This window comes from Globicephala melas, chromosome 12, assembly GCF_963455315.2.
Source record: "Globicephala melas chromosome 12, mGloMel1.2, whole genome shotgun sequence".
Lineage (NCBI taxonomy): Eukaryota > Metazoa > Chordata > Mammalia > Artiodactyla > Delphinidae > Globicephala > Globicephala melas.
Window position 1 is genome coordinate 25,026,097 of NC_083325.1, and position 26,356 is coordinate 25,052,452.

A 26,356-nucleotide genomic window follows, 5' to 3' on the forward strand; every position below is an offset into this window, starting at 1 on the left:
TGATTTGAGTCCTCTCCCTCTTTTTCTTGATGAGTCTAGCTAAAGGTTTATCAATTTTATCTTCTCAAAGAACCACCTTTTACTTTTATTGATCTTTGCTATTGTTTTTTTGTTTCTATTTAATTAATTTTGCTCTGATCTTTATGATTTCTTTCCTTCTGCTAACTTTGGGTTTTGTTTGTTCTTCTTTTCTAGTTCTTTTAAGTGTAAAGTTAGATTGCTTGGGATTTTTTTTTTTCTTGAGGTAGGATTATATTGCTATAAACTTCCCTCCTAGAACTGCTTTTGCTGCATTCCAGAGGTTTTGGATCGTCATGTTTTCATTGTCATTCATCTCTAGGTATTTTTGATTTCCCTTTGATTCCTTCAGTGATCCCTTGGTTATTTAATAACGTATTGTTTAGCCTCCATGTGTTTGTGTTTTTTATGTTTTTTTTCCTGTAATTTATTTCTTATCTCATAGCGTTGAGGTCAGAAAAGATGCTTGATATGATTTGTTTTCTTAAATTTACCAAGGCTTGATTTGTGACGAAAGATGTGATCTATACTGGATAATGTTCAGTGTGCACTTGAGAAGAAAGTGTAATCTGCTGTTTTTGAATGGAATGTCCTATAAATATCAATTAAATCTATCTGGTCTATTGTGTCATTTAAAGCTTGTGTTTCCTCATTAATTTTCTGTCTGGATGATCTGTCCATTGGTGTACATGAGGTGTTAAAAGTCCCCCACTATTATTGTGTTGCTGTCGATTTCCTCTTTTATAGCTGTTAGCTTTTGCATTATGTATTGAGGTGCTCCCATGTGGGTGCATATATGTTTATAATTCTTATGTCTTCTTGGATTGATCCCTTGATCATTATGTAGTGTCCTTCCTTGTGTCTCGTAACATTCTTTATTTTAAAGTCTATTTTATTTGAAATGAGTATTGCTACTCCAGCTTCTTTTGATTTCCATTCACATGGAATATCTTTTTCCATCCCTTCACTTTCAGTCTGTATGTGTCCCAAGGACTGAAGGAGGTCTCTTGTGGACAGCATATATTTGGATCTTGTTTTTGTATCCATGCAGCAAGCCTGTGTCTTTTGGTAGGAGCATTTAATCCATTCACATTTAAGGTAATTATCGATATGTATGTTACTATTACCATTTTCTTATTTGTTTTGGGTTTGTTTTCATAGGTCTTTTTCTTCTCTTGTGTTTCCCACTTAGAGAAGTTCCTTTAGCATTTGTTGTAGAGCTGGTTTGGTGGTGCTGAATTCTTTTAGCTTTTGCTTGTCTGTAAAGCTTTTGATTTCTCCGTTGAATCTGAATGAGATCTTTGCAGGTAGAGTAGTCTTGGTTGTAGGTTCTTCCCTTTCATCACTTTTAAATATATCGTGCCCCTCCCTTCTGGGAGGGTTGTCCATTTTATTGGCATACTTTGTATTTCAGGTTGTCCATTGTCACTGCTCCTTCCCCCTGGATGAGGCTATCTACAGTTTCTGCTGAGAAATCAGCTGTTAACCTTACGGGAGCTCCCTTGTATGTTATTTGTCATTTTTGCCTTGTTGCTTTTAATAATTTTTCTTTGTCTTTAATTTTTTTCAATTTGATTACTATGTGTCTTGGCATGTTTCTCCTTGGGTTTATCCTGCCTGGGACTCTGCACTTCCTGGACTTGGGTGGCTGTTTCCTTTCCCATGTTAGGGAAGTTTTCTACTATTATCTCTTCAAATATTTTCTCAGGTCCTTTCTCTCTCTCTTCTCCTTCTGGGACCTCTATAAGGCAAATGTTGGTGTGTTTAATGTTGTCCCAGAGATCTCTTAGGTTGTCTTCATTTCTTTTCATTCATTTTTCTTTAGTCTGTTCCATGGCAGTGAATTCCACCATTCTGTCTTCCAGGTAACTTACCCATTCTTCTGCCTCAGTTATTCTGCTATTGATTCCTTCTAGTGTATTTTTCATTTCAGTTAGTGTATTGTTCATGTCTGTTTTTTCTTTAATTCTTCTAGGTGTTTGTTCTTTCAGTTCTTCTAGGTCTTTGTTAAACATTTTTTGCATTTTCTTCATCTTTGTCTTCATTCTTTTTCCGAGGCCCTGGATCATCTTCACTATCATTATTCTGAATTCTTTTTCTGGAAGGTTGCCTATCTCCACTTCATTTAGTTGTTTTTCTGGGGTTTTATCTTGATCCTTCATCTGGTACATAGTCCTCTTCCTTTTCATTTTGTCTCTCTGTGAATGTGGTTTTCGTTCCACAGGCAGGATTGTAGTTCTTCTTGCTTCTGGTGGATGAGGCTATCTAAGAGGCTTGTGCAAGCTTCCTGATGGGAGGGACTGGTGGTGGGTAGAGCTGGATGTTGCTCTGGTGGGCAGAGCTCAGTAAAACTTTAATCCGCTTGTCTGCTGATGGGTGGGGCTGAGTTCCCTCCCTGTTAGTTGTTTGACCTGAGGTGACCCAGCACTGGAGGCTACAGTCTCTTTGGTGGGGCTAATGGCAGACTCCGGAAGGGCTCATGCCAAGGAGTACTTCCTAGAACTTCTGCTGCCAGTGTCCTTGTCCCCATGGTGAGCCACAGCCACCCTCCACCTCTGCAGGAGACCCTCCAACACTAGCAGGTAGGTCTGGTTCAGTCTCCTATGGGGTCACTGCTCCTTCCCCCTGGGTCCTGATGTGCCTACTACTTTGTGTGTGCCCTCCAAGAGTGGGGTCTCTGTTTCACCCAGTCCTGTTGAAGTCCTACAGTCAAATCCCGCTAGCCTTCAAAGTCTGATTCCCTGGGAATTCCTCCTCCCGTTGCCGGGCCCCCAGGTTGGGAAGCCTGACGTGGGGCTCAGAACCTTCACTCCAGTGGGTAGACTTCTGTGGTATAATTGTTCTCCAGTTTGTGAATCACCCACCCAGTGGTTATGGGATTTGATTTTATTGTGATTGCGCCCCACCTCCCGTCTCATTGTAGCTTTTCCTTTGTCTTTTGATGTAGTTTATCATTTTTGGTGAGTTCCAGTGTCTTCCTGCCAATGATTGTTCAGCAGTTAGTTGTGATTCCAGTGCTCTCATAAGAGGGAGTGAGCGCACGTCCTTGTACTCCACCATCTTGAACCAATCTCCTATACCAGTGATACTTATTATTAATAAACTCTAGCGAAGTGTGGGGCAAATAAGTCATTACTAATGATTGTCAGGGAACCAAAATTGGCTGCTCAGTTCCATTACATAACATGCCCACGGTCAGATGGCTTATAAGAGGCAGAGCTAGGATTCCAACCCGGGGAATCTACTCCAGAGCCTAGGTTCTTAACCACTGTGCTATAATGGGTGATTCATGACAGTATCTAAACATGGTAAGAATTTGTCTGTGAGGATGTTTCAGGTATAGGATGTAGCATATATAAAACTCTAGGGAAGGGCTTCCCTGGTGGCGCAGTGGTTGAGGGTCCGCCTGCCGATGCAGGGGACACGGGTTCGTGCCCCGGTCCGGGAGGACCCCACGTGCCACGGAGCAGCTGGGCCCGTGGGCCATGGCCGCTGAGCCTGCGCGTCCGGAGCCTGTGCATCCGGAGCCTGTGCTCTGAACAAGAGAGGCCACAGCAGTGAGAGGCCCGTGTACCGCAAAAAAAAAAAAACTCTAGGAAAGATAACATGTGCAGAGAACTAAAAAGTAGTTGTTGGACTGAAAATACTTGGTTTAAGTTTAATAAAGAAGAACAAAAAGAAAGCAGAGGGACTGACTGGAGTCAAATAATACAGGGTTTTAAGGGAACTACTGAAAATTTTATGCAAATAGATGACATGACCATTTTTTTGTTTTAGAAAGATAAATCCAGTTCAGGGGTTGGCAGATTACCACCTGTGGGCCAAATGTGGCCCAGTATCTGCTTTTGTGAATGAAATTTTATTAAAGCCATGCTCATTCAATTATGTATTGTCTTTGGCTACTTTTGCACTACAATGGCAGAGCTGAGAAGTTGTAACAGAGACTTTATGGCCCAGAAAGCCAGAAATATTTATTGGCCTTCTACCTAGCTCAAGGGTTCTTAACTTGTCTTGTGCTGTGGACTCTTTTCAGTCTCATGAAGCCTAAGACCCCTTCTGAAGAAAACAAAGTAAAATGTATAGCTTTATAAAGGAAACATTAATTTGAAATATAATTGTTAAAATATTTTTTTAAAGATTTGTAGTATAGTAGTAAGTGCTTTATGAACATGTGAAATAACAGGAACCAGAAGCTCTTCTAATTTTTTTTCTAAAACAAGTTCATAAGCTACAGAAATAATTAGTAATGAAGCCAGTATTAAGAATTGAAGCCTAGTAGACAAGTGAAGCTTTGTCTAGACTCTAGGTACAGTGCTGTCCAATAAAACTTTCTGTGAAGGTTCTGTATCTTCACAGTCCAGTACATTAGCCACTAGCCACATGTGTCTATAGAGTTCTTGAAATGTGGCTAGTGTGACTAAGGAACTGGACTTTTAATTTACTTAAATTTAAATAGTCACATATGGCTGGTGGTTACAGTACTGAACAGTGATGCTGTAGAAGATGGCAGATTAGACAGTGTTGGTAGCATTGGGAACCTAAGGAGAAAATGCAGTGTTTGGAAATATGTAGGATAGTTTTAAATTATCATAGTGCCTGAGGTGTTGCTGGCATGTAGTGCCCTGAAGGCAAGAGATGATAAAGATAAAGAATGTGGGACAGTTTACCAAGGTGAAGAATTGTCCCTCCTCTGATGCCCCTTTGAGAAACACTGATTGAAAGATGAAAACTTTTCCTGTAAGGAACACTTCGTGTTTTATTTTTGTTTTTTTTTTCTTTTTTTCTGGAGAGGAAAAGAGGAAGAAGGAATGAGATAAGTGTAAGGACTGGTATGTAGAAGATGGAGTGCATTTATTTTTTTGTTCAGATGATAGAACTATTAGAATGATCCAGTACTGGAATATCGGCCTTGAGATGTGCACTGTTGCAGAGACTGCTTACCAATTGGGCATGATATTAACCTTTATTCTTTTTTTTTAATTGAAGTATAGTTGATTTACAATATTGTATTAGTTTCAGGTGTATAGCAAACTGATTCAGTTATATATATACTTTTCAGATTATTTTCCATTATAGGTTATTATAAGATATTGAATATAGTTCCCTGTGCTCTACAGTAGGTCCTTGTTGTTTATCTATTTTATGTATAGTAGTTTGTATCTATCAATCCCATACTCCTAATTTATCCCTCCCCCACACCCTTTCCCCTCTGGTAAACATAAGTTTTTTCCTATGTCTGTGAGTCTTTTTTTGTTCTGTTCTTGCCTCCTTTGTCATAGATTAATTGACAGTAGTTGTGTGTATTTATTTCTAGGCCCTCTGTTGTTTTCCATTGATCTATATATCTTCTTTTGTGCCAGTACCATGCTGTTTTGATTACTGTAGCTCTATAGGACTGTCTGAAGTCTGGGAGAGTTATGCTTCCAGCTTTCTTTTTTCTCCTCAGGATTGCTTTGGCAATTCTGGGTATTTTGTGGTTCCTTATAAATTTTAGGATTATTTGTTCTAGTTCTGTGAAAAATGTCATGGGCAATTTGATAGGGATTGCATTAAATCTGTAGATTGCCTTGTATGGCCATTTTAACAATATTAATTATTCCAATCCAAGAGCAGGTGATATCTTTCCATTTCTTTGAATCATCATCAATTTCCTGTATCACTGTTTTATATACAGTTCTTACCATATAGGTCTTTCACCTCCTTAGGTTTCTTCCTAGGATATTTTTTTTTTTTGGAATTTTTTTTTTGATGTGATTTTAAATGGGTTTGTTTTTTTACTTTCTCATTCTTATATTTCATTGTTAAAGAAGATTTCTGTATATTAATCTTGTATCCTAGCTATCTTGCTGAATTTATTTATTCTAATAGTTTTTATGTGGAAGCTTTATGGTTTTCTGTATAGAGTATCATGTCATCTATGTATAATGATAGTTTTATCTCTTATGTTCGAGTTTGGATACATTTTATTTCTTGTCCAATTGCTGTGGCTAGGACAGCCAAAACTATGTTGAATAGAAGTGGTAAGATATTTGTCTTTCTCTGTGTGACTGACTTCACTTAGTATGACAATCTCCAGGTCCATCCATGTTGCTGCAAATGGCATTATTTCATTCTTTTCAATAAATGTCACAAATATCATATGATATCACTTATATGCAGAATCGAAAAAAATGATACAAATGAACTTATTTACAAAACAGAGTCACAGACTTAGAGAATGAACTTATGGTTACCAGGGGGGAAAGGTGAGAGGGAGGGATAGATTGGGAGTTTGGGATTGACATGTACACACTGCTATATTTAAAATAGATAACCAACAAAGACCTACTGAATAGCACAGGGAACTCTGCTCAATGCTCTGTAATAACCTAAATGGGAAAAAAATTTGAAAAAGAATAGATACATGTATATGTATAACTGAATTATTTTGTTGTATACCTGAAATTAACACAACATTGTTAATCAACTCTACTCCAGTATAAAATAATAAATAAATAGAGACACAATTCTTATTTGCATTCCTTGTAGAAAAATCAAGTACACGTAGCACTGCTGCCTAGAATCATTACATTTCTTTAAAATGTAAGCAGAATTAAATCTTTCATGATTATTTTATGAGATGGTAATATATTTTTCTCCTTTGACCCATGTACTTGGTAATGTATTGGAATAAATTCTGGAATGTATACTGACTAAGAAAAAAAAATGGTAAGAGTGACATCCTTGTTCAGAATTTAGTGGGAAGGCATTCAGCTTTTCACCATTGAGTATTATATAGGCTGTGGGTTTGTCATAAATAGCTTTTATTATGTTGAGATATGTTCCCTCTATACCCACTTTGGTGAGAGTTTTTATAATGAATGGATGTTGAGGTTTGTCAGATGCTTTTTTATGCATCTATTGAGATAGTCATGTGATTTTGGGCTTTCCTTTTGTCAATGTGGTGTATCACATTGATTGATTTGTGTATGTTGAACCATCCTTGTGACCCTGGGATGAATCCAGCCTGATCATGGTATATAATCTTTTTTATGTATTGTTGGATTTGATTTGCTAATATTTTGTTGAGGATTTTTGCATCGATGTTTATCAAAGATATTGGCCTATAATTTTCTTTTTTTTTTGTAGTGTCTTTCTCTGATTTTGGTAGCAGGGTGATGGTGGCTTCATAGAATGAATTTGGGAGTGTTCCCTCATCTTCAGTCTTTTGGAAGAGTTTGAGAAGAATAAGAATAAGTTCCTCATTGCATGTTTGGTAGAATTCCTCTGTGAAGCTGTCAGGTTCTGGGCTTTTGTTTGTAGGGAGTTTTTTTATTACCAGTTCTATTTCACTTCTAGTGATCAGTCTGTTCAAAGTATCTGTATCTTCTTGATTCAGTTTCGGCAGACTGTATGTTTCTAGAAACTTGTTCATTCCTTCTTGGTTGTCCAATTTGTTGGCATATAATTAATTGTTCATAATATTCTCTTATGATTTTTTGTATTTCTGTGGTATCAGTGTTATTTCTCCTCTTCCATTTCTTATTTTATTTATTTGGTTCCTCTCTCTTTTCTTCTTGGTGAGCCTGGCTAGAGGTTTGTCGATTTTGTTTATCTTTTCAAAAAACCGGCTCTTGGTTTTATTGATCTTTTCTATTGTTTTTTTGATCTCTATTTTATTTATGTCCTCTCCGATCTTTATTATTTCCTTCCTTCTGCTGACTTTGGGTTTTGTTTGTTCTTTTTCAGATTCTTTTAAGTGGTAGGTTAGGTTGTTTATTTGAGAAATTTCTTGTTTCTTGAGGAAGGACTGTATCACTATCAACTTCCCTCCTAGAACTGCTTTGCTGTATCCCATAGATTTTATATGGTTGTGTTTTCATTGTCATTTGTCTTGAGGTATTTTCTGACTTCTTTTATTTCATTGTAGATGCATTGGTTTTTTATTAGTGTGTTGTTTAGTCTCCACGTGTTTGTTCTTTTCCCATTTTTCTGTCTGTGGTTGATTTCTACTTTCATAGCAGTATGGTCAGAAATGCTTAAAATACTTTCTATACTATATTTTTTGAGGCTTGTTTTGTGCCCCAGTATGTGGTTAACCCTACTGAATATTCCATGTTCACTTGAAAAGAATGTGTATTCTGCTTTGTTTGGCTGTAGTATCCTGTAGAAATCAATTAAGTCCAACTGGTCTGTTGTGTCATTTAGGTCCTCTGTTGCCTTATTGATTTGCCGTCTGGAACGTCTGTCCATTGATGTCAGTGGGGTATTAAAGTCTCCCACTATTATTGTATTCCTGTCAATTTCTCCCTTTGTGCCTGTTAGTATTTGCTTTATATACTTAGGTGCTCCTATATTGGGTACATATATGTTAATGGGTGTAATACCCTCTTCTTGTATTGATCCCTTTATCATTATATAATGTCCTTCTTTGTCTTTATGGCCTTTGTTTTAAAGTCTGTTTTGTCTGATCTGAGTATTGCTACTGCCACTTTCTCGTTGTTTCCATTTGCATGGAATATCTTTTTCCATCCCCTCATTTTCTATCTGTGTGTCTTCCACCCTGATGTGAGTCTCTGGTAGGCATCATATTATGGGTTCTTGTTTTCTTATGCAACCTGCCCCTCTGTGTCTTTTAATCAGAGCATTTAGTCCATTGACATTGAAAGTAATTATTGATAGGTATGTATTTGTTGCCATCTTAAACCTTGTTTCCCGGTTATTTTTGTAGTTCTTTCCTGGTTCTTCTTTTTGTTTTTCCTTTTGTAGTTTGATGGTTTTCTTTTATATTATGCTTGAGTTCCTTTCTTTTTGGTTTTTGTGAATCGACTGTATGTTTTAAATTTGTGATTACCATGGGGTTCAAGTATGTTGACCCATAACTATACTTGCTTTAAAGTGATAGTCATACAAGTTCAAACACATTGTAAAAAAAATCTACATCTTTAGAGTCCCCCTCTCTCACATTTTTTAATTTTGATGTCATATTTTACATCTTCATGCTTATTCTTTGGCTGTTCATTGTAGTTATAATTGCTTTTACAAAAATACTTGTAATTATTTTTTAATCTATGTACTAGCTTATTTAAGTGGTCTTCAATCCTTTTATATATTGGCTTTCCCATTGTGATTTTCCCTTACCTATAGATTCTTGTTTCTCTTTTATTTAGAGGAGACCTTTCAATATTTCTTCTAGGGTAGGTTTAGTAATACTGAATTTTTTTAGTTTTTGCTTGTCTGAGAAATTCTTTCTCTCTCCTTCTATTCTAAATGATAATCTTGCTGGGTAGAATATCCTAGGTTGCAGGGTTTTCCCTTTCAGGACTTTGAATATATCATGCCACTCCCTTTTGGCCTGCAGAGTTTCTGCAGAGAAATCAATTGATAGCCTTATGGTGGTTCCCTTGTAATTAACTCTTTGTTTTTCTCTTGCTACCTTTAGAATCCTCTCTTTAACTTTTGCCATTTTAATTATGATGTATCTTGGTGTGGGTCACTTTGGGTTCATCTTGTTTGGGACCCTCTCTGCTTCCTGTGCCTGGATATCTGTTTCCTTCTTCAAGGTTTGGGATGTTTTCAGCCATAATTTCTTCAAATATATTTTAAATCCCCTTTTCTCTCTCTTCTCCTTATGGAACCTCTGTTATGCATAGTTTGGCATGCTTTATATTATCGCATAGTTCTTACATGTTATCTTCATATTCTGTTCATTTGTCTTTCTGTCTGCTGTTCTGATTGAGTGATTTCCATTATTCTGTCTTCCAGATCACTTCCACGTTCTGTGTTATTTAGTCTGCTATTCATTGCTTCTAGATTGGTTTTTATTTCAGCAGTTGAGTTGTCTAATTTTGATTTGGTTCATCTTCATAGTTTCTAGTTCCTTGTTACAGTGCTCTGCATTTCTATTGATAATCTTTCTTAATTCCTTTAGCATTTTTATTACCTTCTTTTTGGACTCAAGGTCTAGGAGATGGGTGAGGTTTGTTTCAGAAATTATTTGTTCTTTCAGGGGATTTCTCTTGTTCTTTTAATTAAGAGTAGTTCCTCTGCTTTTTCATTTTACTTAACTTTCTCTCTCTCTATGAATTTAGGAGAAACATTTATCTACTGTGGTCTTGAAGGGGTGTTTTTATGTGGGAGCATCCCTGTGTAGACTCCGTGAGTCAAATATTTTTGGTGTGTGGGCTGGTTTTGGTGTGGGTGCCAGCCATGTCTTTCCTTAGCATTTGCTGGCCATTAACCCCTTGATAGGGGGTGTGATTGGTGTTGAAGCGTCTAGAACCTGGGCTCTGTGGTGGGCAGGACCTCCTCTTTGCTCTGTGGCTATCACAGCTCTGTTGGGAGTGGGGTCTGCTCCACAACTGTTGGAGTAGAAGCCCTGAAATTTGTGTTTGATGAGATTTCATTGCCGTTGAGTGCATGCCCTGCCCCAAAGGAGGCGACTGTTGGTGCAAGTGGGGCCTGTATGGTCACATTGAGCCCATGCACCGTCTAGGCAGGCATCTGCAGTTCCTCTCAGACTCAGTGCAATGTTGTGTCCCTTTCTCTGTTGTGTTTCACTCCAGACCTAGTGGTAGGCTCTTTTGTGGAGTGGGCTGTGGCTGGAGGCTGGGGCGCTGTGGCTGCAGGATCAAGGTTGTTGTGCTGCTGCCTGGGACCTGGGCTGCCTCTGTGGCACACCTCTCCCAGGACCTGTCCACCCCAATTCCAGCTCCAGGCTGAGGTGTGGAGTGGGCAGGGCTGGAGCATTCTTACCGGGAAATGAACCACTGCATGCTGCTGCCCAGGGCCTTTCCACCGAACCTCAATGCCCAGCCACTGTGCATTTCTGTGATACCACCTGGTGTGCTCACTGACAAAGTGTGCCACAGCTGGACTCACCCTTCCCTGTGTACATTGACAGTGGGCTCCATGTTTCAGCCTGGACCACACCCCAGGCCATCAGGGCTGTCTCCACTGTCTCCACACAGGTAAATGGAGTCCTCTCCCACATCCTGTCTGCCCAAAATTCAGCACTTAACGTGTTTGTGGTCCCACTTGGCACATGGTTCGGATTGGTAAGTGAGGTGAGGCTTGGGAAGTGCAGCAAGGCATCAGCCACCAGCACTGGTCCCTTTCCATCCTGATTGTTAGGAAGCCAGCATGCCTGCACTCCTCACAAGTATAGTCTAGGCTTCCGCAGCCCCTCTGTCTGTCCCAGCAGATTTCCCAGCTGGCAGGGGGCTCCCCAGGCAAGGGTCTGCCCGTGTGGACCTTCTCTCCTTTACAGATCTCTCCCAGGGGCACAGGTCCTGTCGCTTTTTTTTTTTTTTTTCCTGTCCTACCCAGTTACATGGAGATCTTTCTTGTGGCTTTGGTTATGTGGGAGATCTGCCTGTTTCCAGTTGGTTTTCTATGAGAATTGTTCCACATGTAGATGTATTTTTTATGTGTTTGTGGGGAGAGGTGAGCTCCTACTCTGCCATCTTGATCCCCCTCATAACCTCTACTCCTCAGATAGGATGATCTATGTGAAAAGTATTTTTGAGTTATAAATCTACAAAAACATGATGTTTTTATTATTATAAAGCAATATGCTAACATTAATTCATCTCATGTCTGACCAACATCTGCTATGTGGGAACCCTTGAGCTAGGTGTTAGATATAGACAGGACAGGATAGAATACTCTTCTCTTCCTTGAACTTATATTTCTTTATTGTAGTTTGAGAGAGGATTAGCTTTATGTAACACTAGTATCTCACTAGTGAGCCCATTGCTTGTGATTTATTAATTAAACCCCACCAAATCACTTGCTGGTGAATTGCTTCAAGTATTTCTGTTTCTGTATTTATACACTTGAATATTTGAACCTAAGTGTATCATCTTAACTGGTGACCCATTAAAATCCCCTAGGGGGCTTCCCTGGTGGCGCAGTGGTTGAGAGTCCGCCTGCCGATGCAGGGGACACGGGTTCGTGCCCCGGTCCGGGAGGATCCCACATGTCGCGGAGCGGCTGGGCCCGTGAGCCATGGCCGCTGAGCCTGCGCATCCGGAGCCTGTGCTCCGCAACGGGAGAGGCCACAGCAGTGAGAGTCCCGCGTACTGCAAAAAAAAAAAAAAAATCCCCTAGGGGGCTATAAAAACATACTGCTGCTCAACTCCACCTCAGATCAACTGCATTTAGATCCTGTGTTTTGGATGGGAGACTAGTTATCAGATTATCAACCTTCCCAGGTGATTCTAATGCATATAGCCAGGGTCAAGAAATGCTGCCATTATCCTGAGTGTTTTGGGAGGATGAAGAGACACCTTACCTGCATCATTTTCCTGGTACTATTCTACAAGAAATTCTAGTCTATAAAAAGTAAATCACTTATTTAATATTCCTTGTTTTTAATGAGCTTATGTTGCTTTCTAGTGTTCATCACTTACTGCTTCATAATTAATTCAAGTACTACTTGTTTTCCTTAGTTCTGGTGTCAAGTATATTGATCTATAATTTCTGAAATCTCTATCTCTTTCAAAAATCAGAGTATTTGTGTATCTCCTGGCATATGGCATCTTTTCTATTTATTTCTCAAAGGATTTGGACCAATTTGTGGGAAAGGATAGAAAATTTTACTCAGTGGCTTGGTATTCCTAATTAATATCTTGAAGTGCTTGAAACAATGATTTCTCTTGCTATTTTATTTACCTTAGTATTTTGCTTAAGAAACCATTTGTTTCCAGAGTGTAGAGATAAATTTCAGCTTAGATCATGCATGAAGAAACTTGTTTTGAGTTAGAAGAGCGTATATTAATGAAGTTTGTACTGAATAAAATGAAGAAAAAATAAAACAATCCTCTATTAAAAGATGTTGTCCCTTAAGTATTTTAAACCTGGTAAATTACCTGATTATTTCTTTTATACTTTTTAACTTATGTTTATTCATGTGAGAATCGCCATAGGACCTTGGAGGCTGATTTGAATGTGTGCTGGGTTTTAGTCTGTTTCTCACTCCCTGTGTGCCTGGATGCCCAAAGGCGAGGGGCAGGTCATAGTAGAATGTCCCTGTTACTTTATAAGGCAGACTGCTCTACCACTTATCATTCTACCCTCCATGCTCCAAGAGTAACTCCATGCTCAGCCCTCTCCACATCCCTACCCTGATAATTTCAGAGCTTCTGGAAATGAGAAGTAGCCCTCAACAAAAAGTCAGCAAAAACACCTGATGAAGAAGGTAGAAAAAAGATAAATTGGAGTCGTTTCAATATTTTCTGATACTTCTAGATTTGTTTCATTTCTTTAATTTATATTTAATCTCTATCAAAATAATTATCTTCTATTGAAACAGATTTTGAGTCATTATATCAAAATAGTGAAAAAATTGGAAAAACGGTGCTCTTTTCCTTTAAATTTGAGGAATATTTCTCTCTGTTAGTATTTTGTTTTCAATGTCCTCCTCTTTGTTTCTTTCAGTAAATATCCCTGATGCAGCTTTTATTCAGGCAGCCTACCGAAAACGTGAATTGGCCAGGGCCCAAGAGGACTATATTTCTTTGGATGTAAAACATGCCTTCACCATCTCTGGTGTGAAGAAAAACACTGAATATCCTGAGAGTGAGCCTGATGATCATGAAAATATAATACCATTTACCCCAAAGCCTCAAACACTTAGACAAAAGATGGCTGAAACAACAGGTACATATTTAATTTATTTATAATAAATGAACATTAAGGCATTTTTCATTAGAATATAATTTATGATAAAAATATCCATAAAAACATAATGTAGTATCTCCTTTTCTAAAGGTTGTTTATTTTTTAAATACCAATTTACTGACATCATGTCTTCTAAAATACATGTCTGTATCAAAATGTTATCAAAGGGTACATGCAATAATAATGTTTACTGTTATCTGATCTCCACTTGATCTTTCTTGACAGGTTAAAAAATTTGTAGAGTTTCCTATTTTTTTTTTTTTGCGTTATGTGGGCCTCTCACTGTTGTGGCCTCTCCCATTGTGGAGCACAGGCTCCGGACGCGCAGGCTCAGCGGCCATGGCTCACGGGCCCAGCCGCTCCGCGGCATGTGGGATCTTCCCGGACCTGGGCACGAACCCATGTCCCCTGCATCGGCAGGCGGACTCTCAACCACTGCGCCACCAGGGAAGCCCTCCTATTTTTGATATTGAAAACTTTTATTGTCACCTTTATAAGATTTCTTTTTAACATGGAAACATCGGTAGGATTTTGGTGTCATGTGTTAAAATCTTCCCTGCTCTAGTAAAAAGTTTTCCTCAACCAATAATCCTTAGGTATCAAAGAACTATTTTCACATTTCTCATTTATAAACAATAATGTTTTACCAAGTTTTTGTCATTTCAAATAATACTATTTCAGAATGAGACTTTTGGTTCCTGTTAACCCAGAAATTATTTTTGCATGTTTAGATTCTCAGGTGGAATTGAGAATCTCTGATAAAACCAAATGTTGCATTCCAAGCTTTTTCATATGTGACACCATCATGTTTTGAGTGAGACAGTTTGGTGATAAATGCAGATTCTGAAGTCAGATTGCTAGATTCAGGTCCTAGGTTCAACACAGTCCTTAGATAGAGGACTGTGTTATGTAACATCCTGTTATCTTAGTTTCTTTATTTATAAAGAGAGAGTGAATTATGAATTGTGAAGAAAAGGTTAACACATATAAAGAGCTGCTAAGCCATTTATAAGCTCCCCAATTGCTAATTGCTGCTGCTATTAGAATGGAAAAATATGGAATATTTGTACATGAACTTTTTTTTCAAGCAACCAGAAATGAAGAAACAAGTGAAGATAGTGAAGAAGATAAAAAATATCAAGATATTTGGGAACAGCAGCAGATGAGAAGAGCAGTTAAAATCACAAAGGTAATAATCTTTTATGCCATATGTATTAGTTTCCTGTGGCTACTGTAACAAATTACCACAAACTTGATGGCTAAAACAACAGACATTTATTCTCTCACAGTTGTTGAGGCTAGAAGTCTCAATTCAAGGTGTTGACAGGGCTGTGCTCCTTTTGAAGGCCCTAGGAAAGAATTCTTTTTTTTTTTTTCCTTTTTTCCCCCCTTTTTCTTTTTTTAATTGAAGTAGAGTTGACATAACAGTATTATGTTAGTTTCAGGTATACAAGATAGTGATTGACTTTTAAATACATTATGAAGTAAATCACCATGATAAGTCTAGTAACAGTCTTTCACCATGCAAAATTATTACAGTGTAATTGACTATGTTCTTTATGCTGTATATCATATCCCTGTGACTTATTTTATAACTGGAAGTTTGTACCTCTTAATCCCCTTCACTTACTTCACCCTACCCCCATCCGCCTCCCCTCAGGCAACCACCAGTTTCCTCTTTGTGTCAATATTGTCTGTTTCTGTTTTGTTTGTTTCATTTTTTAGATTCCACATATAAGTGAGATCAAAGAGATTGTCCTTCTCTGTCTTGTTAGACTTAGCATAATACCCTCTATGTCCATCCATGTTGTTGCAAATGGCATGATTTCATTCATTTTTATGGCTGAATAATATTCAGTTGTGTATATATACCACATATTCTTTATCTATTTGTATATCAATGGACACTTAAGTTGCTTCCATATCTTGGCAGTTGTGAATAATGCTGCAATGAGCATAGGGTTGCATATAACTTTTCAAATTAACATTTTTGTTTTCTTCAGGTAGTTACCCAGAGTGGAATTGCAGGATCATATGGTAGTTCTATTTTTAATATTTTGAGGAATCTCCATGCTGTTTTCTGTGGTGGCTGCACCAATTTACATTCCCACCAACAATGCACAAGGGTTCCCTTTTCTCCACATCCTTGCCAACCCTTGTTGTTTGTTGTCTTTTTGATAATAACCATTCTAATAGGTATGAGGTATCTTATTTTGGTGTTGATTTGCATTTCCCTGATGTTTAGTGATGTTGAGCATCTTTCCATGTTTCTGTTGGCCATTTGTAAATCTTCTTTGAAGAAATGTCTTTTCAGATCCTCTGTGTATTTTTTGATCAGATTGTTTTTTTGATATTGAGGTGTATGAGTTCTTTATATAATTTGAATATTAACAATTTATCAGATATATCATTTGCAGATACCTCCTCCCATTCAGCAGAGTGCCTTTTTGTTTTATTGATGGTTTCCTTTGCTTGTGCAGAAGGTTTTCAGTTTGTAGTCTGATGTGATTATCTTTGCTTTTATTGCCCTTGTCTGAGAAGACATATCCAAAAAATATTGCTGAGACTCATGTTGAAGAGCATACTACCTATGTTTTCTTCTAGTTTTATGGTTTCAAAAATGAGTTTTGTATATGGTATAAGAAAGTGGTCCAGTTTCATTCTTTTGCATGTAGCTGTCCAGTTTTCCCAGCACCATTTATTGAAGGGACTATCTTGTCCCGCATCGTATATCCTTGTCACCTTTGTTGTAGATTAATGGACCATATAAGTATGGGTTTATATCTGGGCTCTCTATTCTGTTCCATTGATCTATGTGTCTGTTTTTGTGACAGTAACATACTGTTTTGATTACAATATAGTTTGAAATATATAATGTGAAACCAGGGAGCTTGAAATCTCTAGCTTTGTTCTTTCTTAAGATTGCTTTGGCTGTTTCAGGGTCTTTTATAGTTGCATATAAATGTCAAAATTACTTGTTCTAGTTCCATGAAATATTTCATTGGTATTTTGGTAGGGATTGCATTGAATCTCCCAGCAGAGAATTCTTTCTTGCTTTTGTAAGTTCTGGTAGCTCCAGGTATTTCTTGCTTTGTGACTACATAACTTCTGTCTCTACCTCCTTCTCCACATGGCCTTCTCTATGCCTCTAATTTGTGTGTCTCTTATGAGGATACTTGTCATTGGATTTAGGGTCTACTTGGATAATCCAGGATGATCTCATCTTGAGATTCTTCACTTAGTTATAACCACAAAGACCCTTTTTCCAAATGAGGTCATATTCAGAGGTTCCAGGGGTTAGGATATAGACCTATCTAGGGAGGCCATCATTCAACCCACTATACCATGTACATTATGTTCTTTTCCCACTAGATTATAAATACTTTCTACATATTGCAAGTCCCTTGAGGGAACCATCTTTTTTACTTTTAATTTTACAGTTATATGGTAGATGCCTAAATGTGAAGTTCAAACAAATAAATAGTGAGGGTTAAAACAAAACTAACAAACAAAAAAAAGTATTATACTTGGGGTAGAAAGTCCTAGATTTGGGTTGTGGCTCTACCACTAAAATACACTCTCCCTGAAGTCAAGAATTATTAACTACGTTTTTCAGTGTTATATCCCATAATGCCTAATATTGTGAGAGCTCAATAATTATTTGTATGACTTTGAGAAAATAATTTCATTTTTCTAAATCTCAGTTTTCTCATCAATAAATTGGGAATAATAAAGTGGGAATGATAATGTTACCTACCTGAGTAGGTGGCTGTAAGGCTCAAAGTTATAATGGTCTAATCTAAGTCAAAGTGCTTATAAATTGTATAACAAATGCAAGTTTTATTTTTAATCTTTTTAATAGGAGTGCTTTGAAAGATTTTTTGTTCTTTTAAGCAAGAAAGTATTGTACGATCTTCATGTTATTAAAACTAAAAAGCTAAGTAAAAGTAAGCCTTCAGTTACAATTTAGAAGTCTCTGAGCCATTTTTTTTTTTTAGTTATTTGCAATCTGAATTTTTTTGCTATTAGTAAGAACTGGTAAATATTTGCTTGGTTTTTTTCCTTCCTTTTTTTTTTCCTTTCTTTTGTTCCGATGTGTGTTTTTTGAACTTTTCTCTTAGGGTAATGGCCAAGCATGGTATTACTAATAAAGAAGATGAACATTTTTATGGCACTTACTACATTTTTCTCTGTTGTCTTCTAGAGAAAATTTAGATCACTCTGTAATGCCACTGTTATTATGGGAATGTTTTACCATAATCTTGCCAGCTTTAGGTATAAGTTCACTTGGTGAAAATGGAATCTCAAGTTTATTTGATTTGCATTTTTATTACTGATGTGGGTGCATTTACTGATTTCTTTATTAAAGACTTACTGCATGGCACTGTACTCGTTTCCTGTGACTGCTCTAACAAATTACTACAAACTGAATGACTTGAAACAACCAAATTCTATTTTCTCACACTTTTGGAGGCCAGAAGTCCAAAATCAAGGTGTTGATATGGCTACACTCCTTTCAAAAAGCTCTAGAGGGTAATCTGTTCCTTGACTATTTTAGCTTCTGTTGGCTGTTGGCGTTCCTTGGCATATAGCTGTATCTCTCTACTCCATCTTCACATCACCTCCTCTTTTTGCATCCCAAACTCTCTCTCCTTCTTTTCTATGAGGCTACATGTAATTACAGTTAGGACTCATTTAGATAATCCAGGATAAGCTCCTATTCTCCAGAACCTGAACTTAATCACATCTTTTGCCATATAAGGTAATATTCATTCACAGGTTTGGGATTTTAGAACCTGGGCATATCTTTTGGGGATCACCGTGTAGCCTCTATAACTACTTAACAGTGGTAGACAAAAGCATGTACAATCTTTGCAGGGGAGAGACAGCTAAACAAAATAATTATAGTAAAATCTTACAAGGTTCTGTGACAGAATTCTGTACAGGGTTCTGAAATAGCACAAAGGAACAAGTGAGTGGTCAGTTTTGTAGGCGAGAGGGTGGATGGGAAGGTTTGGAAAAGCCTGTAAGTAAATGGTCAAATTTGAATGAGTCTTTGAAAGATGTTTATGATGTAAGGGATTTGAAGCAAAAGAGGATATCAGGGGTGAAGACATGAAGTTTGAAAAGGTCTGGTTAATTTGGGAATTTGTAGGTATGATTCGAACTGGATAGGAGACTTGGTAAGAATTGATATGAGAAATGATGGAGTCTCGTGGAAAATATAAAAAGTATAGTTTAGCCATTGAGTTGACTAATTATCTGGTCCACTTCTTCACATATCCTTTTCTAAAACAGGTTCTTCAGAACCTTTTCAACATTCTAAGCATGATGGTGATGAGTGAGTTACGATGAGCCAGAGGACAGTAATATGAAATGTACTGAGTTACAACATGTATTAGCTAGGAATACATTCCTCTACAATTGACAGAAAACCCAAATAATGGTGGCTTAAAGAAAATTAAAAGCTTTACCTAGAAACCCACCAGCAGACTTCCATTTGCTTTCCTTTCATTAGACTGGAGTTAGGTGGCAACATCTATCATGAAAAACCAGTATTTGGTTTGTCGTTTTAATTTATTTTACTGAAGTATAATTTATTTACAATATTGTGTTAATTTCTACTGTTCAGGAAAGTGATTCAGTTATACATATATATACATTCTTTTTCATATTCTTTTCCATTATGATTTATCACAGGATATTGAATAGAGTTTATCACAGGATATTGAATATTGAATCATATTGAATATGATTTATCACAGGATATTGAAAAGATATACATTCTTTTTCATATTCTTTTCCATTATGATTTATCACAGGATATTGAATAGAGTTACAATATTGTGTTAATTTCTACTGTTCAGGAAAGTGATTCAGTTATACATATATATACATTCTTTTTCATATTCTTTTCCATTATGATTTATCACAGGATATTGAATAGAGTTTTCCATTATGATTTATCACAGGATATTGAATAGAGTTTATCACAGGATATTGAATAGAGTAGGACCTTGTTGATTATCCATTCTGTATATAATAGTTTCCATCTGCTAATCCCAAACTCCCAATGTACCTCTCCCCCACTCCCCCTTGGCAACCACAAGTCTGTTCTCTATGTCTGTGAGTGTGTTTCTGTTTTGTAGATACGTTCATTTCTGTCATATTTTAGACTCCACATATAAGTGATATCATATGGTATTTGTCTTTCTCTTTCTGACTTACTTCACTTAGTATGATAATATCTAGGGCCATCCATGTTGCTGCAAATGGCATTATTTCATTCCTTTTTATGGCTGAGCAGTATTCCATTGTATATATGTACCACATCATCTTTATCCATTCATCTTCAGTGGACATTTAGGTTGTTTCCATGTCTTGGCTATTGTAAATAGTGTTGCAATGAACATTGGGGTGCATGTATCTTTTTGAATTACAGTTTTCTCTGGATATATGCCCAGGAGTGGGATTGCAAGATCATATGGCAACTCCATTTTTAGTTTTTTGAGGAACCTCCATACTGTTTTCCACAGTGGCTGCACCAATTAGCCTTCCCAACAACAGTGTAGGAGGGTTCCCTTTTCTCCATACCCTCTCCAGCATTTGTTATTTGTATACTTTTTAATGATGGCCATTCTGACTGGTGTGAGGTGATACCTCATTGTGATTTTGTTTTGCATTTTTCTAATAATTATCAGTATTCAGCATCTTTTCATGTGCCTGTTGGACATCTGTATGTCTTTTTAGAGAAATTTCTATTTAGGTCTTCTGCCCATTTTTCTATTGGGTTGGTTTTTTTTGTTACTGAGTTGTGTGAGCTGTTTGTAGATTTTGGAAATTAAGCACCTGTCGGTTACATCATTTGCAGATATTTTCTTCCAGTCTGTAGGTTGTCTTTTCATTTTGTTTATGGTTTCCTTTGCTGTGCAAAAGCTTATACGTTTGATTAGGTCCAACTTGTTTCTTTTTGCTTCTATTTCTGTTGCCTTGGGAGACTGACCTAAGAAAACATTGGTATGATTTATTTCAGAGAATGTTTTGTCTATGTTCTCTTCTAAGAGTTTTATGGTGTCATGTCTTATATTTAAGTCTGTAAGCCATTTTGAGTTTATTTTTTTGTGTATGGAGTAAGGGTATGTTCTAACTTCATTGATTTACATGTGGCTGTCCAACTTTCCCAACACCACTTCCTGAAGAGACTGTCTTTTCTCCATTGTATATTCTTGCCTCCTTTGTTGAAGATTAATTGACCATAGGTGTGTGAATTTATTTCTGGTCTCTCTTTTCTTTTCCATTGATCCATATGTCTGTTTTTGTGCCGGTACCATGCTGTTTTTATTACTGTGGCTTTCTAGGATTGTCTGAAGTTTGGGAGGGTTATACCTCCAGCTTTGTTCATTTTCTTCAGGATTGCTTTGGCAATTCTGGGTATTTTATGGTTCTATATAAATTTTATGATTATTTGTTGTAGTTCGGTGAAAAATGGTATGGGTAATTTGATGGGGATCAGATTAAATCTGTAGATTGCTTTGGGTAGCATGGCCTTTTTAACAATATTAATTATTCCAATCCAAGAGCATGGGATATCTCCCATTTCTTTAAATCATTTTCAGTTTCCTTTATTCATGTTTTATATTTCTCAGCATATATCTTTCACCTCCTTGGTGAGGTTTATTCCTAAGTATTTTCTTTTTTGATACAATTTTAAAAGGGATTTTTTTTTTCTTTCCCTTTCTGGTATTTCATTATTAGTGTAAAGAAATGCAACCAATTTCCGTGTGTTAATCTTGTATCCTGGCTACCTTGTGAATTCGTTTATCAGTTCTGATAGTTTTTCTGTAGGTCATTAGGGTTTTCTACATATGTCATATAATGACAATTTTACCTCCTCCCTTCCAATTTGGATCCCTTTTATTTCTTTTTCTTGTCTGATTGCTGTGGCTAGGACTTCCAGTACTAGGTTGAATAGAAGAGGTGAGAGTGAGCATCCTTGTGTTGATCTAGATTTTAGCGTGAAGGCTTTCAGTTTTTCACCACTGAGTATTATATTGGCTGTAGGTTTGTCATAGTTTTTATTATGTTGAAATATGTTCTCTCTATACCCAGTTTGGTATGAGTTTTTATCATAAATGAATGTTGAATTTTGTCTGTATCTGTTGAGATGATCTTGTAGTTTTTGTCTTTTCTGTGTCAGTGTGGTGTATCACATTGATTGATTTGCACATTTTGAACCATCCTTGTGACCCTGGGATGAATCCAACTTGGTCATAGTGTATGATCTTTCTTATGTGTTGTTGGATTCAGTTTGCTAGTATTTTATTGAGAATTTTTGCATCTGTAATCATCAAAGATACTGGCCTGTAATTTTCTTCTTTTGTAGTGTCTTTGTCTGGTTTTGGTATCAGGGTGATGACGGCTTCATAGAATGTCTTTGGGAGTTTTCCCTCCTCTTCACTCTTTGGGAAGAATTTGAGAAGGATCAATAAATATGAGTCCTTTTTTGTGTGCTTGGTAGGATTCGCCTGTGAAGCCGTCAGGCCCTGGACTTTTGTTTGTACAGAGTTTTTTTATTACAGATTCTGTTTCACTTCCAATGATTGGTCTGTCCAAAGTATCTATTTCTTCTTGATTCAATTTTGATGGGATGTTTCTAGAAACTTGTCCATTTCTTCTAGGTTGTTCAATTTGTTGGCATATGATTGTTCATAGTATTCGCTTATGGGTTTTTGTATTTCTGCAGTATCAGTTGTGATTTCTCCTCTTTCATTTCTCATTTTGTTTATTTGATTCCCCTCTTCTTCTTGGTGAGCCTGTCTAGAGGTTTGTCTTGTTTATCCTTTCAAAGAACCAGCTCTTGGTTTTATTGATTTCTTTCTATTGTTTTTTTAATCCCTATTTCATTTATTTCCTCTCTGGTCCTTATTATTTCCTTCCTTCTGCTTACTTTGGGTTTTGTTTGTTCTTTTTCTAATTCTTTTAGGTGTTAGGGTAGGTTTTTATTTGAGATTTTTCTTGTTCTTTGAGGGAGGCCTGTATCACAATGAACTGCCCTCTAAGAACTGCTCTGCTGTAGCCCATGGATTTTTGTATGATTGTATTTTCATTGTCATTTGTCTCAAGGTATTTTTTAATTTCCTCTTTGATTTCATCATTGACCCATTGGGTTTTTTGGTAGCATGTTGTTTAGTCTCCAGGTAATCTTTTTTTTTCTCGTTTCTTTTTTTGTGGTTGATTTCAGTTTCATGCTGCTGTGGTTAGAAAACCTTCTTGAAAAAATGTCTACGCTCTTAAATTTGTTGAGGCTTGTTTTGTGCCTCAGTATGTGGTCAACCCTAGAGAATGTTCCATGTGTACTTGAAAAGACTGTGTGTTGGGTTTTTTGGATATAATGTCCTGAAAATATCAATTAAGTCTAAATGCTCTAGTGTATCATTTAGGATCTCTGCTGCGTTATTGATTTTCTGTCTAGAAGATTTGTCCATTGATATGAGTAGGGTGTTTAAGTCTCCTACTATTATTGTACTCCCATCCCTTTTTCCCTTTATGTCTGTTAGTATTTGTTTTATGTTTTTGGGTGCTCCTATATTGGGTGCATATATGTTGACGAATGTAATATCCTTCTCTTGTATTGATCCTTTCATCATTATATAGTGTTCTTTTTCTTTATGGCCTTTGTTTTAAAGTCCATTTTGCCTGATATGAGTAGTGCTACCCCTGCTTTCTTGTCATTTCTGTTTGCATGGTTATCTTTTTCCATCCCCTCACTTTCAGTCTGTATCCTTCACTCTTAAGTGGGTCTCTTGTAGACAGCATATGGTAGGCTCTTGTTTTTTAATCCAATCTGCCACTCTGTATTTTTTGATTGCAGCATTTAGTCCATTGACATTTAAGGTAATTATTGATAGATATGTATTTATTGCCATTTTTAACCTTGTTTTCCAGTTGATTTTGGATTTTTTCTTTGTTCCTTTCTTTTTCCTTTTGTGGTTTGGTGATTTTCTTTTGTATTATGCTTGTTCTCTTCTTTTTGGTTTTTGTGAATCTGTTGTATGTTTTTTGATTTGTGGTAACCCATATGGTTTTCAAATATGTTAAACCATTACTATATCTACTTGCTTTAGACTGATAGTCATATAGGCTCGAACACATTCTAAAATTTAAAAATCTACATTTTTTTACTCTCCTACCTGGCATTTTATGATTTTGATACCCTCTTTTACATCTTCATGTTCATCCTTTTTCTGTTCATTTTGCTTATCATCCCTTTCACAAAAATGTTTGTTTTTTACTTTAATCTGTATACTGGCTTAAGTGATTTACTTTCCATTTTTTATTTTCTCTTTTATACAGATTACTTCTTCTTTTCTATTTAGAGAAGGCCTTTAATTATTTCTTTTAGTATAGGTTTAGTATTGCTGTTATTCTTTTAGTTTTTGCTCTTCTGAGAAATTCTGTCTCTCTTCTTCTATTCCAAATGATAATCTTGCTGAGTAGAGTATCCTAGGTTGCATATTTTTTTCTTTCAGAACTTTGACTATATCTTGCCACTCCCTTCTGTCCTGCAATGTTTTCTATAGGAAAATCAGGTAATAGCCTTATGGTGGTTCCCTTGTAATTAACTCTTTTTACTCCCTTCTGGCCTGCAATGTTTTCTATAGGGAAATCAGGTAATAGCCTTATGGTGGTTCCCTTGTAATTAACCCTTTTTCTCTTGGTGCCTTTAGAATCCTCTCTTTATCTTTAACTTTTGCCACTTTAATCATAATATGTCTTGGTGTAGGTCTGCTTGGGTTCATCTTGTTTGGGACCCTCTGTGCTTCCTGTGCCTAGATATCTGTTTCCTTCTTTAGGTTTGGGAAGTTTTCGGCCATAATTTCTTCAAATACATTTTCAATCCCCTTGTCTCTTTCTTCCCCTTCTGAAATTCCTATTATGCTTAGATTGGCACACTTTATATTTAAGAGTTTTAAAACTTTTATTGTGGACATATAATAATATAATGAATCCCCCTCTGTGGACCATGATTCAGCTTCAAAAATTGCCAACTATTGGCTAATTTTGTTTCATCAATGCCCTCATATACTCACCCTGCCCGTATTATTATTTTTTAGTTAATAGACTTTTTTTTTTAGAGAAGTTTTAGGTTCACAAAAAATTAAGCAGATAATATACAGCATTCCCACCTCTCCCTCTTCACCCAGTTTCTCCCATTATTAACATCTTGCAATAGTGTGGTACATTTGTTGCAATTGATGAACCGATACTGAGACATTATTATTAACCAAAGTCTATAACTTTTATTACAGTTCACTCTTTGTGTTGTACAGTTCTATGAGCATAAGCTGTTTATTCCACAATTTATAGAGTCAATTATCCCTAAGACCATAAATGTCTGGACTAAATCTAAACTGCCTTCTAAATCTTTAGTCCAGGAACCAGTGAAGTGATAAAAAAAAGCCCTTGGAACTAATTGAAAATTGTAAAGTTGAGAAAACAGCAGACCATACTAAAAGTCACCACTCCTGGTACATAAAAGCAACTGTAGCGCAAGTCATCTTTGCCCAAAGTGTGGGTGGGGCTGTGGGCTGGGGAGGAGTCTGTATCCTGCCCTGGCCCTTGTGGGCCTGGAGGAGACAGAACCCACTCTTCAAGGGACAGTAACTTTAATTGAAGCAACATTGTTGAGGCAGCAGGAGCAGGAAGGAGAGCATAGAACTTTCCACAAGCATGACTGGAGTCAGAACATCCAGGGTCCTTGCGGCAGGGAAGAGAAGCCTTTGAGTCAAGTACCGCAGCTCAGTGCTATACATGTCACTTCTGCTCAGACTTCCTTAGCTGCAAGGAGGGCATGTGGCTGTGCCCGGCTTCATGGGAGTGCGGAAGTATCCTACCTTAACGGCAGTGTCCATGTACTCCAGTTGCTGGGGCCTCCATGGACTGTGACCCATGGAGACTGCTACTGCCGTTAAGTCCCAGAGGTGGGGATGGGGGAGCGGTTCGGGGCTGCTTCAAGGCCTGGGCCCCACCAGTGGGTGGCCCTGGCGAGGGCTCTGGAGCTCTGCAGGACACAGCCCTCAGCCTGTCCCTGAGCCCCCAGCTCACCCTCCAGCCTGAGGCCAGAGGGCCTGGAGGGCCTCAGGGAGAAGGCTACTATCCTCTTCTCACTGCACTCTCTGCAGCGAGGACCACTGCCAGGCTGATTGTTGGCAGAGCGGGACCGCTAACCACTGGCAAGCTTTATATTATCCCATAGATCTTTTATATTGCTTCCATTTTTTTCATTTCTTTTATATTGGCTTTCTGTCTGCTGTTCTGATTGGGGGATTTACATTATTTTTTCTTTCAGAACACATTCATTCTGCATTATTCAGTCTGCTATTTATTGCCTTTAGCTCAGCTTTCATCTGGGCAACTGAGTTTTCTAATTTTTCTTGGCTCCTCTATATAGTTTCTAGTCCCTTTTTACAGTAATATGTATTTCAATTATAGCCTTTCTTAATTCCTTCAGTATTTTCACTATCTTCTTTTTGAAATAAATCAGTATCTATTAGATGAAGATGTCTATTTCACTGTTCTTTCAGGGCAATTCTCTTGATCTTTTAATTGGGAGTGGTTGTTCTGCTTCTTCATTTTACTTATATTTCTCTTACTCTATGCGTTTAGGAGAAACAGT

General features: G+C 37.2%; 1 protein-coding gene across 5 annotated transcripts in view; it reads left to right on the forward strand.

Moving 5' to 3' along the window:
• Positions 1–26,356, forward strand: part of GCFC2 (GC-rich sequence DNA-binding factor 2) — a 74,384-nt gene that overhangs the window by 7,683 nt on the left and 40,345 nt on the right. For all 5 annotated transcript variants that reach the window (XR_009566193.2, XM_030877695.3, XM_030877696.3 and 2 more), the window contains exons 3-4: positions 13,438–13,659; positions 14,769–14,869. Coding sequence is in view for 4 of the 5 variants with exons in the window: in XM_030877695.3 (XP_030733555.2) it covers positions 13,438–13,659; positions 14,769–14,869 (323 nt within the window). In the remaining variant the exon portion in view is untranslated. The remainder of the gene's footprint in view (positions 1–13,437; positions 13,660–14,768; positions 14,870–26,356) is intronic.